This window comes from Sorex araneus, chromosome 3 (genome assembly GCF_027595985.1).
Source record: "Sorex araneus isolate mSorAra2 chromosome 3, mSorAra2.pri, whole genome shotgun sequence".
NCBI classification, from domain to species: domain Eukaryota; kingdom Metazoa; phylum Chordata; class Mammalia; order Eulipotyphla; family Soricidae; genus Sorex; species Sorex araneus.
In genome coordinates this window covers 24,162,711-24,181,199 of record NC_073304.1, presented here as the reverse complement: position 1 = coordinate 24,181,199, position 18,489 = coordinate 24,162,711, and the positions used below count along the sequence as shown (strand labels likewise).

The following is an 18,489-nucleotide window of genomic DNA, read 5'->3' as shown; positions in this document are numbered from 1 at the left end:
TACTAGTCTATCAACTAAGCCAGAGCCCCACGTCTGCTGATGACGGGAAATAACCATCCTTTTCGTTTTTTTCGTTTTTTTTTTTTTTCCCTTGTCAGGCAGCGTGGCGATTACTAAACAGGCGTGAACTCGGTGGCGCGGGGCAAGGGGGAAAAAGAAAAGTTATGTAACAAACAGCGGGACTTAATATCTCTATATTTTTAGCAGTGGAGAACTATCAAATGCCTCCTTGGCAATAGGACTGCTTTTCTTTTTTGGGGGAAACCCCAACAACGGTAGTGAGTTGTGTGTTGAAACATGGAATGTAATCGAGATAAGGCATAAATGAAGTGAAACTTATCAAGTACAAGGGTGGGGACTGGGGAGGTGGGAGGGGGCGGCAGGTATACTGGGGGGGGTTGGTGATGGAGGATGGGCACTGGTGAAGGGAAGGGTGTTTGAGAATTGTATAACCGACATAATCCTGAGAACTATGTAACCCTCCACATGGTGATTCAATATAATTAAAAAAAAAAAAAAAAACACCTGTCACTGTCCTTCACAAGGTAACACCACTGAATACCAACCCAGTTACATCAAATAAAGTTAAACCTATTTACTTACTCTTTGTCTTGCGTGTGTGCTTACAATGAACAAAGAGTTTTCCTGTGATAGAGCTGAAGTACTAGTTTCCTCAAGTCTGCTCACACCTGACCCTGAGTCCACATTCCCTTGAAAGCACAGTGCTGTTACTGTCACAGCGCACACTGACGCAACTTCCCAAAGACCCTATAGTCTAGGTCTTTCCACAGAGATCTGATGTTGCTCATCCATCGATGATAAGTAGTCACTGCTGGCTACAATCTCACTGATTTTAGTACAATGAACTCATCGCTGTATAAAAATTGAGGGCTTTCTATGTGAAGAGTTTGACACCTACTTTCACCGCACGAGTTCTTTTGTGAGCAAACAAGTATCTGAAAAGTTTTTAAACCGCACACACTCCTGTTCTTCTCAACCACATAAACTTTTGCATGCCCTCTGGGGGGATCTCACAGAGTAGCCCAGCTACCCGCAGAGCCTGGCCTTGCCTATCTGTCAGTGGCCTTTTAGAGACCATTCACCCCCAGTCAGCATTCATGAGCAGTTATTACCAACCTACACCAGAAACAGCATAACAACCTTTTCCCAAATCAGTGTTGATTTTTAATTCAGTGGGCCCAAAAGAAGGTAAATCTACTTCCGCATTGCATTTGCCAAGCAGTGCTTGACATGAAGTGAGGGCAGAGAGAACTAACTTCTGGCAGGGCTCTATCTCTCCTGCTGCCCGAGTTCGGTAGTCTCATGCCGCTTCCCCCACCTCGGGGAGGTCGATGGCGATGGGCAGGTGAAGAAGGAACGGGAGCCAGGCTGGTTGGTCTAAGTTGCAGTTAATTCCATTCCCACCTCCACTCTCCTCTGATTCTCCTCCTGCTTCTCCTCCCCCCATGCTATTCATTCTCCTTCTCGCTCTGGATCTGGATCTGGGTCTGGGACTCCCAGCCCACTCTTACAGCCTAGATAAATTCCAAAGCATGAGAGGTTAGGGCTTACACATAAGTGTCATCATACAATCAGCAGATGTAAGGTCCTTCCCTCAGGGGAAGCTACTTCTAGGACAGATTCTTATCTAGCAAGACGACTGGCCTAAAGGCAAATATGGGTGTGTTTCTCTTCTCCTTAGTCCAACAAGCATCACTGTCACTGTCACTGTCCAGTAACATCTCATTGTGAGACTGGTTGTTACTGTTTTTGGCATATCGAATACACCACAGGTAGCTTGCCAGGCTCTCCGAGAGGTGCAGAGGAATCGAACCCAGGTTGGCTGTGTGCAAGGCTAATGCCCTACCTGCTGCTCTATCTCTCCAGCCCCCCAAAAGCATACATTCATAATATTAGTCATTTTATATGGACACAGTAAGAGATACATTAAACTTATAGATTGCTTTCCTGGGGTCATCTCGATCTCAGACTAGAGTGCTCAGGCCAGATTAGTCTTTCCTATCCCTAGCAGGGTCCTAGTCTCGTCGTTACCTTTGGATCATGACAGCATTTGTCCATGATCAAGCTCTTAACTTATAGTTAAGAATCGTGGTGCTTTGGCCTGGCCCATATCTATGCCAAAGTAGCTCACAGCTTGTCCTGGGTCCTTTCAGTCCCTCGTTGAGACCCTGCTTTTGGGGTGCTAGGAACTAAGGGCAACTGAGGCTTAAGTCAAGAAAGCAGATGCCCAGGAGGGAATAATATTCAAAGCCAATTAAATCCCCAGTTATAAAGCATAATATTGTCTTCCTGTGTCTATACAAAAAAGGACATTGTTTTAAAGTAAATTATTCAAAAGGCATAAGTAGAGGAGAAAGGCAGTATTTCACTCAGATATATAAAATCATAGATTTCTGAGGAATCTGACCTTACAAGTTGAAAGAGTCTGATTGGGGGAAAGGGTGACAGACCGGTTGGGGAAGAGAGCATAGAGAGGAGTTTACAGATGAACACAGAGGAATGGAGGTGCTTCAGGAGCACTGTGATGGGTATTACCAGATAAACCTAAACTCTTTGTGGCAAGGGAGAAAGGACAAACCAACGACATCCTACATAGAATGTCCCACATGTGCTAGGTATGACTGAACTGTCCCAATATTAGTTTTTTTGTTTTGTTTTGGGGTCGCACTTCAGAGTGCTAGGGATCAAGTCCAGGGTTCCCACACAGAAAGTGTACTCAGCCTGTTGACACATTGCTCCTACGCTGTGGCTGTTCTGATGCATATTTGGAAAAATACTGACAAAGCGGTCTGAGATTTTTAATTAAGCAATTTCCCAAGAAGGGCACCATCCGTGCTCTTCAGATTCATGGCCTAAACTCCAAGGAGATGCAAGACAAGCAGCTGAAATTCATGGACACACCAACACCCCCTGGCTGAAAACTCAGGGGTGTCCACAGCAGGGAAACCCTGGCAGCCACATCCACATCACTGCTGCTGCCACACCAACAGCCTGTGGCCCATGGCCTAACTTCACGGCTTCACTAAGAATCTCTGTAGACTCATCCCAGCTCTACAGAGCCGTAAGTTTCTGGAACACATGGCCACATATGTGGCCGTGATACCTACAAATTCCACAATACTGAAATTCCAGTAGGAGCGAATCAAATTAGATGAGAAAGTAACAGAGAAGCCAACTAAACTCAACAAACAAAAGAGTAACACAAAAGGCTCAACTGGTGAGGAACAGCTTAGTTAATTCAAAGACTCAATGACCCCTTGGTGAAATATAACAATTTTCACAAATTTTCTTTTACTTAAGTGTTTCTGATAATTCCTTTAGCCATATAGTTGTAACATAGAGTTGTAATATACAACAAATGATCATGTGCACGCTAAAAAGGCAGGCTTGGGGGATGTGTGGGAAAATGGGGACAATGGTGGCGGGAACATCACTCAGGTAGTGGGATTGGTTTTGGAACATCAAAAGCCTGTAACAACTGCATTATGAACAACGTTGTACTATTGCAGCTTCAACTGCTAAATGCATAATTGCCCTTTATCCCATATGTGTCAGAGAGGGTTACAACCATCCAGGGGCTGTTGTGTGCTGAGAAATGATACTGTCTCCTCAGCGAGGATAAATAACATAAAATCTAAAAATTAAAAAAGAAAAAAGAGGGGCTGGAGTGATAGCACAGCGGGTAGGGCGTTTGCCTTGCACGCAGCCGACCCGGGTTCAAATCCCAGCATCCCATATGGTCCCCCAAGCACTGCGAGTAATTCCTGAGTGCATGAGCCAGGAGTAACCCCTGTGCATCGCCGGGTGTGACCCAAAGAGAAAAAAAAAAAAAAAAGAAAGGAAAGAAAAGAAAAAATAAAAGGAAAGAACAGGAAATCACAGCATTAAAGGTAATGGCAGCCACAGTGCTGAAACCATTCCCCCAGATTACAGCGCCACCTGCAGGACCAAGCCCCAAGTGCATGCCTCATATAGTAGCTAAGGCTGCCGCCACGCAGTGGTACTACCAGCCCCGCGTATTGGGAGCCTAAAAAAATCTGATTATGATCCAGAGAAACTGTAAGAGAAAACCTTAAACTGAAGTGACCTGCTGGGACCGGAGCAATAGTACATCTGGTAGGGCATTTGCCTTGCACATAACTGACCTGGGTTTGATCCCCAGCATCCCATACGGTCCCTGTACACAGCCAGGAATAATTCTGAGTGCAGAGCCAGGAGTAACCCCTGAGCATCACTGGGTGTGACCCAAAAAAGCCAAAAGGAGAAAAAAAAAAAAGAGAACTGACCTGCATTCCTGCAGGTAATATATCAGGACCCTGGGAAAAATGGTTCATGGAATGTCTTTCCATTAGGCAAGAGAGTTGCTTTGAGGTGGGGGGTATCACAACTATCTGACAATGACATTAAAGACCAGAAACCAGACTCACAAATGAACCTCAGGAAAGAGCAGCATGCTGCAGAGATGTCTCCCCACCCCACGCCAGGCTGACTTCATCTGGGCACCTCGGAGGGGGGCAAGTATACCCTTCCGCCTGCCCCAAATGAACCCCGGCAGCTGCAAAACTCCAGGACCCAATTGCTGCCATGCTCACAGCCGTGTCCCCCACGCATGAGAATGGATCCACTGAAAAACCTAGGTATGCGGTACCTGTGACTGAAACCTCCAGACTTCACAGTCAGGAATGGGCTCTTTCTCCCATCTCCCCGCCTTCCGGTTTCCTGGCAGTCAAGCCCACGAACTGTCTCTGGGCGCCATTTAAGCCAACTAATGGCCACAATCCAAAGACTCACAAATAAGTCTCAGAAGAGAGCTGTACGCTGCAGAGATGCCTCCAGACCCACCCATCCAGTTAAAAAATTTAACTCCAGTTCTAGCATCCTATTTAAAATTTCAGAATTCCAGGAGTGCGTGGCCGCTTTTGTGGCCATGTGATATCTCATACTTTTTTTTTTTTTTGCTTTTTGGGTCACACCCAGCAATGCTCAGGGGTTACTCCTGGCTTTGCACTCAGGAATTACTCCTGGCAGTGCTTGGGGGACCATATGGGATGCCAGGGATTGAACCTGGGTCGGCTGCGTGCAAGGCAAACGCCCTACCCGCTGTGCTATCACTCCGGCCCCGATATCTCATACTTTATGCCACTCATCTACCAAGAATAGCACACCACATTTGATAGGTATAAGGTAGAAGACACTACAATGCATTAACCTGTGGATGACCCCAATTTCTTAATGTTAATGCTCATATTACATCTTTATTTTACTTGCCACGAGCACTAACTTCTCTGGATTGGAATGATAACAAGCTCAGTTATGAAGTTAATAAAACCTCAGTAGAGCAACCTGACAGTGCATTAGCTTGCTTGCTTTCTACTGAGGAGTTCCATACTATTTTTCTGTGCTATCTGAGCCCTCCCCGCCCCAAGGGACCCGGCCCCAGCAGCCAACCTCCACTACCCCACTGCCACCACACTCCAGGCCGTTTTCCACATGCTTGGGCCAACCCTCATGCATGAGCGAACATATTCCTGGACCGACACATCATCATAAAGGGAAATATACATATATACATATGTACATGTGCCTCTCAGAGAGCCTGGCAAGCTACTGAGAGTATCCTGCCCGCACAGAAGAGCCTGGCAAGCTCCCGTGGTGTATTTGATATGCCAAATACAGTAACAATAACAGGTCTCATTCCCCTGAGAGCCTCCAATCATTGGGAAAGATGAGTAAGGAGAAGCTGCTAAAACCTCAGGGCTGGTCGGGGCTGGAGTGATAGCATAGCGGGTAGGGCGTTTGCCTTGCACGCGGCGGACCGGGGTTCAAATCCCAGCATCCCATATGGTCCCCTGAGTACCGCCAGGAGTAATTCCTGAGTGCAGAGCCAGGAGTAACCCCTGTGCATCGCCAGGTGTGACCCAAAAACCAAAAAAAAAAAAACCCTCAGGGCTGGGGCGAATGGAGATGTTACTGGTGCCCACTTGAGTAAATCCATGAACAACGGACTACAGTGATACAGTGATTTGAGCCACAATCTTGGTGAGAGGGGACTTGTGGTGAAGGAGAGAAGAAGGTGTTGGGGATGAAACACAGGCCTCCTGCATACAAAATGTTTAAACCCATGGGGCTATTATGCGGTCCGGAAGTTCCACTTTCAGTATCCCCTACATTAGTCTCCTCAGCCATACAGAGAAACCACTCTAAATGTCACTTGCTGACCAAATAAAGTAACCATTTTCAGAAACATACAACTTTTCCTTCTTCCACCTGGAGACTTATGAAAATTATCTCATGAGTCAATCTGCAACTGAAATTCTACAAGATAAAACCTATAATAAAGGTTTCTATTTCTCCTCCCACTACAGCGCTACTCTTGCTTCCCTGGCACCCTTGTCACGGCTCCTTGACACCCAAGTTGTCCCAGTTCTTGAGGGATATTAAGGTGTATCTTTCCACCGATGCCCTGAAATCCTGCAGTTTAGGAACTCGGGTCTTGAAAAATTCTAACCTAAGAATTTCCAATTTTCCCTGGAAGGTCCCAAACATCTTTAAAAGCTACAATCAGGGGCTGGAGCTATAGTAAAGTAGGTAGGGCACTTGCCTTGCACGCGGCGGACCCGGGTTCGTTTCCGGCATCCCTTAGGATTCGCCCCCCCCTCCCCAAACTGCTAGAGTGATCCATGAGCACAGAACCAGGGGTAATCCTGAGAATCGCGGGTGTGCCACCCCCCAAAAGCCACGGTCGGTGAGTCAGTAGAGTTAGTGCCACCTGGAATACCTGAAAGCGGTCTCTCCCCCGCCCCCCGCCTCCGCCCCGGGCTACACCTGCCCAAAGACAGCCCACCCCACCCACCCCTCTCCCCGCCGTTCCCTGCAGCCCGGCCCCTTCTCCCGGGAATCCCACCCCCTCGGTGCCCCAGAGCCAATCAGAGGACGCGTCCGCTTCCGGTTGCCGTGGTACCCGCCGCGTTTCCGGGCGTCACTCACCAGATGTGCGGCGGCTGGTCCAGACGGTGGAAGCGGGTGGCGAAGGACAGCAGCGTCACCAGGGCCATCAGGCCCCAGCGGCCGGCCGCGTCCCAGCGCCGCGAGCCCCGGGCCGGCCGTTTGGGGCTGCGCACGGCCGCCTCCGTCGCGTCGTCCGCGCCCACGGCGTTGGCGGCCCGGGGCCCGGAGCGGCCCCTGCGGGATCGCAGCTCGGAGCCCGGGCGGCCTTCGCCCACGGACGGCGGCATCCTTCCCCTCCTCAGGGCGGCCCGGCGGCCCACGGGCACGCAGGCTCTGACGAGGTGTCCCGCCGTGAAGTCGCAGAGCAGCAGCTCGGGGCGTCCTGGGAAGTGTAGTTCCCGGCGCCGGCAGCGGGGCGCGGCGCCGCGGGCCCGGGGCGGGGCGGGGAGAACGGTCGCCGCCAGCAGGCCGCCGGAGGCGCGGAGCATGACGGGCCGCGAGGGGGCCGGCGCCGCTCAGGGACCCGCGGCTCCCCGGCGCGCCGGGCGCGGGGGCGGGGCCGCAGGGCGGGGCGAGCCGGCACACCCGGCCCGGCCCATTCCGGCCCAAGTCCGCTCCTCGGGGCCACGGAAGCCGAGGGCCTGACGCGTCTCCGCCGTCCGACGAGCCGGGGAAGCCCCAAGTGCACGATGCAAGCGGGGAAGGTCTGTGCCCCACACTCCAGCAGAGGGAGCCGCTGCTTAGAGACGCAGGGGCCCTGGGGGCGGGGTCGGAGGGGAATCACTAGGCGCGGCCCCGCCGCCCTGACAACGACTCCAGCAGGCGCCGCACCGTTCTGCGGGCCGCTCTGCGCCTGCGCAGTGTCCGCCGCACCGCTCTGCGCCTGCGCGACCCCCTCCTCCCCCACCGGCCGTTCTGCGCCTGCGCCGCTGCTGCCCGGCCCTGCTGTCCGAGGGTTTGGGCTTGAGACCTCGTATGGCTGAGTCGGGGGCTGCTTTCTTGCGAAACCCATGCATTTCACCGGCCTCTCGTAGAGCCATCCGATCTGGGACAGCTGCTTCCAAGCCTTGGCGTCTCATCCCCGTCTTCCCGGTCGAGTTGACTAATTCAGGGTTTTTTGTGTTTTTTAAAAAATATCTATTTTTTTCGGGAGGCTGGAGCTATAGCATAGCGGGTAGGGCGTTTGCCTTGCACGCGGCCGACCCGAGTTCGATTCCCAGCATCCCATATGGTCCCCTGAGCACGGCCAGGGGTAATTCCTGAGTGCAGAGCCAGGAGTGACCCCTGAGCATCGCTGGATGTGACCCAAAAAGCAATATATATATATATATATATATATATATATATATATATATATATATATATTCTTTGGGGCCATTCCCGGCAGGTGCTCAGGGCTTACTCCTGGCTCTGCTTTAGGGATCACTCCTGGCGGAAGGGCAGATGGGCTGCCCCGGGTCGTACCCGGGTCGCCCACCTGCAAGGCCGGCGCCCTACCAGCTGTGTCTCTACTGTGTCCAGCTTAACTAGTTCTTAGGTTTTGCCTGTGTTTTAAGAGCGCCCGGGAATAGCAGGGGTGGGGGAGGCACTTTGTCAACGTGCACAGCGGAGGTTTCCGGAGGAAAGGTTGCAAGCATCTGCATGTTTCATGGCCTTTTAGAAGAATTTTTAAACCCTGAAGTCTGAGAACCACTTTAAGGCTGCTAATTCCTGGTAGCTGGAAGGAAGCAAGCAAGCACGTTTGGTGCTATAAAACAGTCACTTTAAAACCCCCAAGAGTTGGTACAGGGGTTAAGGCCTTGCAAGTAACAAACTCAGTTGAATCCTGGCACCAAATATCAGCCTCCTGAGCCTTACCAGAAATAATCTCTGAAAACAGTGCCAGGGCTAAGCCATGAGCCCCTCTGCGTGTGGCCCCCCAGAAACAAAAAAGAAATTAATGGTAGCTGAAACTCAGGCGTGGAGCACGCACGTGCCTTGTGTGCTTGCGTGTTGGGACCCTGGGTTTGCCACACACACACAAAATAAAAATAAAAATCTGCTCGGAGTGGAGTGGTCAGTCTATTTTGAATTGGAAACAAAATACCTCCAAGAGTGGTAAGGAGATACCAGGGCATAAAATTAACCCTTCAAGATCAACAGGGAGCAGCTGATGTCTGCCACTGGAGCGACCCCATCCTGCTCTCACTCACTCCCAGAGATCCCCCAGCCTGTTCAGAAAAGGCATGATGCACCTAGGAATAGTGTGTGTCGTTGAGGGCCCCCCAGCTCTCTTCACCTGCTGCCTTCCATGGCAGTAGGTTCTGCCTTGCGTGCAGACTGCCATCACTACCCATACAAAGGAAAGCAGCTCGAGGAACTTCGAAACTGAAGGCAGAAATAAGCTGGGAAGGGTCTGTGTTTACACCTGTCCCCTTGCCCCCCTTGTAGGTCTGGGATTCAGGGGGAGTCAAGACCTTTCAGGGAGCAGCCTGATGTTCTGGGGGAAGAAAAGGGACAAGGAAGTTGGGAGCAGATGTCTGGTCAGGGGACAGTGATCTGAGGAGTTCTGCTGAGTTCTTTGCCCCCTGCCCCCCACGGTAGGGACACACCTATGTCTGCCAGAAACTTTAAGGCTGCTCATTCCTGGTGGCTCTGTCTTGGGTTCTGCTCTGAAATGCTGGTTCCCCAAGAAACATCCAAGAGATTAACTTTGGAGGCCGTTAAGATTTAGAGGTTACACACTTAGCCTCCAGGAGCCTGAAGTTAACAAGAATTGGGGTCTAGGATTGGGGCATAACAGATAGGAGCCTGATCAAGTTGGCTTTTTTGTTTCTTTTTGGGTCACACCCAGCGATGCTCAGGGGTTACTCCTGGCTCTAAACTCAGGAATTTCTCCTGGCTGTAGGATGACATTGCTTTATCCTTTCCCTCCTTGCCACAAGGAGCTTAGGTTCATCTCGGTCACACCCATTAAGGTGCTCCCATTTCTTTGTTTATCTGTAACCACTTCTCTATGCTCTCTTCCCCAAAACAGTTAATCAGCTTTTCCCCTAATCTGACTTTGCTAATTTGTAAGGTCAGACCTTCTTAGGACACTGAATTTAGAAGTTAATATTGCCTTTCTCCTCTTATGCCTTTTGAATAATTTACTTTAAAGCAATGCCCTTTTTGTATAGACACAAGAAGACAATATTATGCCTTTGTAACTTGGGACTTAATTGGCTTTGAATATTATTCATTCCCCGGGCATCTGCTTTCTCCACTTAAGCCTCAGTTGCCCTCAGTTCCTAGCACCCCAAAAGCAGGGTTCTGACGAGGGACGGGACGGACCCAGGGCAAGCGGTGAGTTATGTGCTATCCCGGCATCGAGATGGGCCTGGCCAAAGTGCCTAATTCTTAACTATAAGTTAAGAGTTTGATCATGGACAAATGCTGTCATGATCCAAAGGTAACAACAAGACTAGGACCCTGCTAGGGATAGGAAAGACTAATCTGGCCTGAGCACTGTGGTCTGAGATCGAGATGGCCCCAGGACAGCAATTCTATAAGCTTAATGCATTTCTTATTGTGTCCATACAAAATGATTAATATTATGTATGCTTATATGTTTGCTGGAGGAGGAGAGGAGAAACACACTCATGGGACTCCGCCCTTGGGTGGATCCTCCTGCTGAAGGAGAATCTGTCCTAAGCGAAGCACCCCCTGAGGGAAAAGAACTTTACACCTATTGATGGTGACCACACCTATGTGTAAGCTCCAATCCCCTCATGCGGGGGGGGGGGGGGGGGGGGGGGGGGGGGGGGGCGGGGATTTAACGAGGCTGTAAGAGTGGGTTGGGGGTGCGAGATCCAGAGAGAGATCCAGAGCTGGGAAAGAAGCAGAGAGAATGAAATAAACTGATTGAGCAACCAGTTTGGCCTTCTTCCGTCGCCTGCCCTTGACCAACAGCCACACACACTGAATGTGGGCGGTGAGACAGAGCCGCTCGGAGAGCCCGCAAGTGCACACGCCCATCGGCATGCCTTAGTTTTTCACACTGGCGGTGCTCAGGGGACCATATGGGATGCTGGGAATCGAACCCGGGTCAGCCGCGTGCAAGGCAAATGCCCTACCCGCTGTGCCATCTCTTCAGCCCTCAAGTTGGCTTTGATCAAGTGTTGCTACTCAAGAACTCCACTGTCTCCAGATTTTTCCTAAAAAGAAAAAAAAGTTTGTGAAACATTTAATGCTGACAGGAGTGGAATCATTTTAAAATGCTGTGTAAAACCCAACACCACGGGGCTGCTACTTCTACTCTGGGGCTGCTGGGCGCTCCCCAGCCATTCCTGGGAGACCAGCTGAGAGCCTGGAGGACCCGAGGGGGAGGGCAGGGGGAGATGGGTGCTATTCTCCTGGTCTTCCCACCACTGCTGGAAGGAGCCTCAGACAGCGTTTTCCAGCAACCCCTGACTTTGCAGATGAGAAACTGAAGCTAGAGAAGGCAGGAGAGGAGGGGGAGTGTCAGGAATTCAGAGCTGGTGTGGGCTCTGCAACCAGCACAGAACCTCCCAGTCCCCTGCAGACCAGATGCTGCCTGTCCGCCCACGGCAGCAGTGGGAAAGATGTCCTTCCCCACCAGAGTCTAAGGTCCCCTCTGTCCTGCCAGCCCAGCCTCCTCATTGGCCAGTGGGATCCACCCCTTCAGGCTTCTTCCCCTGCACGGAAGCTCCGTGAGCTCAGACATTCTCTGGCAGGTCGAGGGTCACTAAAGCACCATGACCGAATCTGGCAAGGTAAGGGAGGCACTTGGAGTCTGGTGACCCGTGGGGGCCCCCCAGACCTCAGCAGTAGCTGATGAAGGACACAGACTGTGTCTTGTGGAGCCCTGAGGACATGGGGGAACCCCCTGGCTGAGGGGTGGGGTCCCGGCTGCAGTCGCTTCTGGGGTGGGGACCCACCAGGTAGGGGTTAATGCTCACCCCTCATCTCTCTCCTCAGCCCATCCTCTATTCCTACTTCCGGAGCTCCTGCTCATGGAGAGTTCGCATCGGTAAGCCCCCTGCCTCCTGCTGGAGCCCCTGGGGTGGGAGGGGCCGGCGAGCCCTGGTTGAGCTAAGACCAAGGGCTGCACTGTTGAGCAGGCCACCTTCACCCCCAGCAGCCGGCATGCCTCGTCTCCGAGTCCACTGCACCGATGAGTCCAGCAGAAGGGGAGAGAGAGGGCTGGGAGGCAGGGAGGGCGGATTTCCCTCCTGTCACCCCGGCTCTCCCGCACCACGGCCCTCCAAAACCACTTAGCAACCCTACGAAAGCAGTGCAGCCACTCTGCAGGGCCTTAGAAATGGGCAAAGAGCAGCTGGCCTTCCTCCCTTCTTGTTTGACCTGGCAAATTACACAGACCCAGCTGGCCAGCTGGCCCCCGGAGGCCTCAGGCAAGCAGGACTGGGGTCCTCTGGTTTCGTACTCATTTGACCCGTCCCTGGCTCGGCTTCACAGGGCGCTTGGTAGACACTGTGGCAGTAGCAGCTCAGGCTGAGGGAGAAGCCTGCCAGGTGCTTCTGTGCGCAGTTCCCTTTAAATCTCAGGATCCGGGGCCCAGAGAGAGAGAGAGAGTACAGCGGGCAAAGTGCTTGCCAAACTCGGTTTGGTCCTTGGAGCCACATATAGTCCCCCACCTCCGTGAGCACTGCCAGGTGTGTGACCCAAATGTTAAGTAAATAAGTAAATCTCAGTAACCCCTGCCGAGAGAGAGCTCCGCGGGCTGGAGCATGTGCTGTGCATGCAGAGGTCCTGGGTTTGAGCCAAGTGCTGCAGATTCCCACCAGTGGGACCCTAGAGCACCTTGCCAGGAGCAGCCCCAAGGACAGAGTGGAACAAGTTTGGACAAACCCCCAAGCCCCCCAAAAAAAAAATCCCCAAGCACTTCAGTCAATAATGAGGCACGTTTAACTGATCCCCACTGCCCAGGGCGCTCGGGCCCCAGGAGCTTGCAGAAAGCGCCCGGGCGCTGCTTGCCAGAGGCAGAGCTGGACTCTAAACCCAGCCTGGCTCCCGAGCCAGTGCCCGGAGCTGGCTGCCCCGGCGCCGCCTCTGATGTTCGCAGATGAAGAAGCGCCGCTTTTCAGGGAGTTCCCCGCTCAAGGCTGCACCGCTGGCAAAGGACCGTGATGAAATCCCAACCAAGGCAGCCTGCCTCCCCAAGCCTGGCCCCCAGTGCGAAGCCAGACTTTCTTCCATGACCTCTGCCAGTCCCACACACACTTAGAATTTGCAGGAATCCAGAGGCAAGCGCCAGCGTGGTAGGGCCCCCATGTACTGGCCGTGCAGCCTGGCCCCATCCTACTTCCAGCTCTCAGTTCTGGCCCAGGGCTGGCCGGGAGCCTCGTGCCAGCGTGCTGCCCACCCTCCTCCCCTTGCCCTTCTGTCTGTGCCCGGGCCTGCCACCATGGCTTGCGGTGCCCAGTGTGTGTGTGCACAAGTGCTCCTCTCCACAGTGGTGGCCGAGAGTGCCCCCTTCACTGTGCCACGGGAAGCTGGCAAAGAGGATGGGGAGGGATCCTACCTCTGGGCATCAGGGCAGATTCACTGAGACCGCCAGGCGCTTGGTGCCCAGCTAGATCCAGTTATGGACCCTGAGAGCAGAGATGGAGGCAGGCGGGACTCCATTTGGGAGTACACTCCAACAGGGGTGCCATTCGTCTCTGGCGCCCGGCGTGGGCCCTGCAGTACCTTCCCGGGGCCCTTCAAGTCCTTCAGGAGAAGATGACCAGGGTCCCCAACAATAAGCCCCACTTGCCCCTCTTGAAGCCTGGATAGAGGTGGGTCATCACCTGCCTGCCCCCTCAGGTGTCAGGAGCAGAGGAGAAGACCCTGGTGGGCCAGAGGCAGGGAGATGACCAGGAAGGCAGACCCTCTGTGGCCCCTTCACCTTCACCCTGGCCAGTGCAGCTGGGGGCTGCCCCTGACTGCTGCCCACCCTCTTTCCTAGCTCTGGCCTTGAAAAACATCAACTATGAGACGGTGCCCATCAACCTCATCAAGGACGGGGGGCAGCAGGTAAGGAGGCCGCCCCCCGACTCTGCTGCGGGCGCTGGAGTGAGCTCACGGGGCTGGAGTGCAGGCCTTGCGGGGCTTACTCGCCAGCTTTGCATGACTCCCCAAGCACCATGGGGGGGGGAACCCTGAGCAGTACCGCACCACAGGCCCCAGTGTTACACTACTGGGCTGTCGCCAGGAGAGGCCTCAAGGACTCCCCAAATACTGCTTGGGAGGTCCCCAGCCCCCACAGGAAACCTTGGCAGGGCGCCTGTGCCCTGTGCTCGCACCCGCCTGGAGGAGGCCACCAGCTGCTGTGGGGGCCAGGGCGGAAGCTGGAGGGCAGGAGCCACGGAAGGACCAGCACCAGCTCCCGGCCCTGCGCCTCAGCCTGGGCGGCGCTAGCAGGGCCGGGCGTGTAGGGTGCGGGGCACTCTGGGGCTCAGTGTTTGCAGAGGGGGGCGGCTGGCTGTCCGGGAGCTCCTGCGTCACGGTGGGTGTCAGAACCAGGCAGGGCGGAGGGCACCGGGGTGCTGAAAGCAGGCCTCCCCGGCTGGCCAGGCCCTCAGCCGACCCACCAGTGCCATGTCTCCACAGTTTTCAGCAGAATTCCGGACTCTGAACCCCATGATGCAGGTGCCGGCCCTGACGATCGATGGAACGACCATCGGTCAGTCGGTGAGTGCAGCCACGGGGGAGGGCTGGAGACGGTGGGGTGCCTGGCATCCGGGGGGCTCCAAGGCAGGAGGGAGGCTGGCTGCCTTAACATGGGAAGCGAGAGGCCAGCTAATGAGTCCCGATCCAGGGCAGGGGTCCCCAAAGAGTGTCCCCTCCTGGGAAGCCTCTTTGCCTTGCAGTGGAGACTGTGGTGGACCCGAGGCACAGGGCTGGGAGGTGACCAGGAAGGCAGTCCCCTCTGTGGCCTCATCACCCTGGCCACTGCAGGCCACCCCTGACTGCTGCCCACCCTCTCTCCTAGCTCTGGCCTTGAAAAGGCTGGAGCTGAGGGTAGTGGACAGGGGTGAGGGAGAGAGATCTGCTGGCCCTACCCTGCCTCGCTTACACGTCCGCACAGCTGGCCATCATTGAGTACCTGGAGGAGACGCGGCCCACCCCGAGACTGCTGCCTCAGGACCCTAAGAAGCGGGCGCAAGTGCGCATGATCTCCGACCTCATTGCCGGTGGCATCCAGCCCTTGCAGGTGGGGCCCGTTCACTGCTCCCCTTTACTCACCTTCCGCCGCCCAAGCACTCACCTGGCGACACCATAGCAAGCGGGACCGGGAGGGATTCTCGGAGCATAGATGATGTGGCTCTGGGGAAGGACCCCAGACATTGTCCATTCGGCTGCCCTTGAGAAACGCTGCAGGTGGGCAGGGCCCAGTGGCAGGGAGAAGCCCCCATTCCCGCTCTGTCTCAGGGTGGGGACCTCCGGAATCTTTCCTTGGAATTGGTGCTGGTCTTGCAAGCACCCAACGATACTCCAGCTGTGCCCACCTCTGATCTGCCAAGAAACCTGCCCAGCTTGGAGGGGGAACTTCAGAGATGCCTCGCTGGGCAGCACCACACAAAGGCCAGAGCCCGGGCCCCCGGCAGCACCGATGTCCCTGCCCGTGTCTGTCTTCCCTAGGGAGGTAGCAGCCACATCCTTGCGGCACTCCCCTCCTTGTGGCCAGGCCGCCAGAGATGGGAAGCCAGAAACAAAAAAGTGTGTGTGTGGGGGTGCGAGCGATAGGGTGTTTGCCTTGTACATAACTGACCTGGGTTCAATCCCCGGCATCCCATACGGTCCCCCTCCAACACTGCCAGTCGTGATTCCTGAGTGCAGAGCCAGGAGTCACCCCTGAGCATCGCTGGGTGTGACCCAAAAAGCAAAAAGAAAAAAAAGAAAGAAAGAAAAGAAAAAGAAACAAAAGGGGTCACACCCAGACAGATGTATGAAGAGAAGGAAAGCTCCCAAGTTGGGGGGGTGACCCCAAGTGTATCACGAAGGAGGGGCTGTCCCCCTTTTATGCTTTGGCCACTGGGCAGGCGGACGGGCCGACTTTTTATCTCGTGAAGCTTGAGGCCTGCGGGGTGTAAGAGGCCTTTGCTGAAGCCGTGATGCAGGCTTTTATTCTCAGAGTAGGAAGCGTTTGCACAGGCCTCCTTTCCCGGCCTCTCTCCCCGGCCCTGGGTATTTTTCTGGACAGTCTCAGCTGACAGCTGAGGAGAGGGCATCTCCGGCGGCCAGCAGTGAGCAGCGGCCCCAGCCTCCTGCCTGAGGCTGCACCTCACTCCTCCCAGGATGCACCTGGGCCCGGGGCTGCGGTCGCCCCTCTGCCCGTGTCCCCGCACGCCTCTGCCGGGAGCACAGGGTGGGGGAGGGAGGATGCAGGTCCCAGGGCACCAGGTCGAAGCCGAGGGCACGTGGACCCAAGCTGCCCTGAGGGGGCTGGGTGGACGGGGCCGCCCCAGCCAGGCTCCCCATGCCAACCAGCGGCTTTCCCGGGCCACGTAGAACCTGTCTGTCCTGAAGCAAGTGGGTCAGGAGAACCAGCTGGCCTGGGCCCAGAAGGCCATCAGCAACGGCTTCAAGGGTGAGTCGCCCCTGCGCGCAGACCCACAGTCACCCCCACCCCCAGAGCGACATCCAGGGTCTGCGCAGCCCCCGCACACGCTGGTCTTGAGAGTGGCCTGGATGAGGGGGAGGGGTCAGGGCTGGCAGTGTCCAAACCTGGGCACCTCTGGGGATCTCCGTCTGGGGCCCACAGTCCTCTGGAGCTGGCTGGCACAACCGACTTCACTCTCTGCTCCGGCCTGGGCACTCTGGGCGGCCAAGTGCCCCGGTCAGCGTGCACGCCGCAGCTCGGCCAGGTCTTGTCCTCGCTGGGGCAAGGAGTGGGGGCCGGGCTTGAGGATCCCATGGACACTCCCCACATCCCCACCAAGATGCCCCGCTCCACCTGCCACCGTCTCCTGCCGGCCACCCAGCTCCCCCTTGAGAGCTGAGGTCACGGCCGAGCACCCCTTCCGGTGCCCTGACTAAGCGGCTCCGTGCGGCCCCCCTCCCCACAGCTCTGGAGGAGATCCTGAAGCACACAGCCGGCAAGTGCTGCGTGGGAGACGAGGTAAGGCCTCCCTGGGTGCCGCCTTCTCCACGCCCGCCTCCACCTGCCACCTCTGCCCCGCCCTGCGGCGGTGTGGCTGAGCGGGTCTGTGGGGGTTTGGGGCTCCCGCTCCCACAGTTCTGCAGGCTCCCCCAGTCCCAGGACTCGGGCCTGACTCCTCCGGGCCTAGGCCCTGGCCTGTGATCATGGGTCCGGGGTCCCTGGCCCGTGGGGGCGGTTTGGGACAAGCACATCCCACCCACTAAGGCCGTCGCCCTCTATCCCCCGAGAGCTGGGGAGATGCCGGCCCCACTCTGGAGCCCTCGTGCCATGACTGGGGCAGAGAAGTAGTGCGGTGGGGCAGTGGGCGTGGATGCAAGGGAGAGCAGGGGTGGGCGCACCAGGGGTCTGGTATGCACCCCAATGCCCGCCCGCCCCACCCTCTTCCAGGTGACCATGGCCGATCTGTGCTTGGTGCCCCAGGTGGCGAATGCTGAAAGGTACAAGAGCCTCCCCAACATCCACCCCCTTCCTCCCCTCAGAATGCTCAGCCTCCTCCCACTGACAGGCCTTCCCATCCCCCACCCCTGCACACATCACACAGTGTCTCTCTGATCTGCCCAGGGACCCCTGAACCAGGCCGCTTAGCCACTGTAGCCTGGGAGAAGTCAGGCCCACCGAAGCCTGGACCAGCCCTGGTCCCCAAAGGAGGCTCAGCTGGTAGACACCCTTAGGGAAAAAAACCACCCCAATCCCTGCTGTCCCTCGATGGGGCATATCTGTGTCCCAAAGTGGGTCCCATCTCTGCTGTCCTCCACCTCCCATTGAGGCAGGCCCTGTGCTGGTCACCAGTCGGCCATGCCTACCCTGTGTCCCAGGAAGCTTCTGGCCCGAGCAACTTCCTGGCGGCCCTGCCCCGCCCCTGCGCTTCCCTCGGTGCCCACCCTCCGTGCAGCCCTCGGCTGAGGTAGCTGTTTCTCTGCCCCAGGTACAAAGTGGACGTCACTCCCTACCCCACCATCAGCCGCATCAACAAGTCGCTGCTGGCCATGGAGGCCTTCCAAGTGTCCCACCCCTCCCGCCAGCCAGACACACCCCCTGAGCTGAGGGCGTAGCGCTGCCAAGCCCCACTGGGGTGGGAGGCAGGGAGAAAGGTGCGGGAGAGGCAGGAGACCCGCACTCAAGCCGTTGAATGCTAGCCCTGCACGTGCCTCAGTCTCCCCACCTGTCCCGTGCGGTCACTCGGAGGAGCGGGAGCGTGCTGCAAGGGGAGAGGCAGGAGCGTGGCCCGTGGCAGGAACGGTCTCAATGCTGACATGAGAAGTTCAAGGGCCTGGAAGTTTCCCAGTCGGCCGAAAGAAAGCGCGATGCTGCCGCCCACCCCCACATTGTATCTGACTCCAGGAAGTGCCTCCTGCCGGGGGGCTTTAAATGGT

General features: G+C 55.6%; 2 protein-coding genes across 4 annotated transcripts in view; one reads left to right on the top strand and one right to left on the bottom strand.

Moving 5' to 3' along the window:
- Nucleotides 1-7,457, bottom strand: part of POMT2 (protein O-mannosyltransferase 2) — a 40,802-nt gene extending 33,345 nt beyond the window's left edge. For both annotated transcript variants that reach the window (XM_004610228.3, XM_055131218.1), the window contains exon 1: nt 7,009-7,457. In XM_004610228.3, coding sequence (XP_004610285.2) covers nt 7,009-7,457 — 449 coding nt within the window. The remainder of the gene's footprint in view (nt 1-7,008) is intronic.
- Nucleotides 7,458-7,523: 66 nt separating this feature from the next.
- GSTZ1 (glutathione S-transferase zeta 1) lies at nt 7,524-18,489 on the top strand. Of its 2 annotated transcripts, XM_055131219.1 has the most exons (10): nt 7,542-7,673; nt 11,597-11,723; nt 11,929-11,980; nt 13,919-13,986; nt 14,563-14,643; nt 15,041-15,166; nt 16,465-16,543; nt 17,022-17,074; nt 17,504-17,553; nt 18,042-18,489. In XM_055131219.1, exons 2-10 carry the CDS (start codon nt 11,706-11,708, stop codon nt 18,166-18,168), a joined length of 654 nt encoding a protein of 217 aa, XP_054987194.1. In that variant the 5' UTR covers nt 7,542-7,673; nt 11,597-11,705; the 3' UTR covers nt 18,169-18,489. The 2 variants fall into 2 exon arrangements, with proteins under 2 accessions (XP_054987196.1, XP_054987194.1); XM_055131221.1 differs by lacking the exon at nt 11,597-11,723 and having other exon boundaries at nt 7,524-7,673.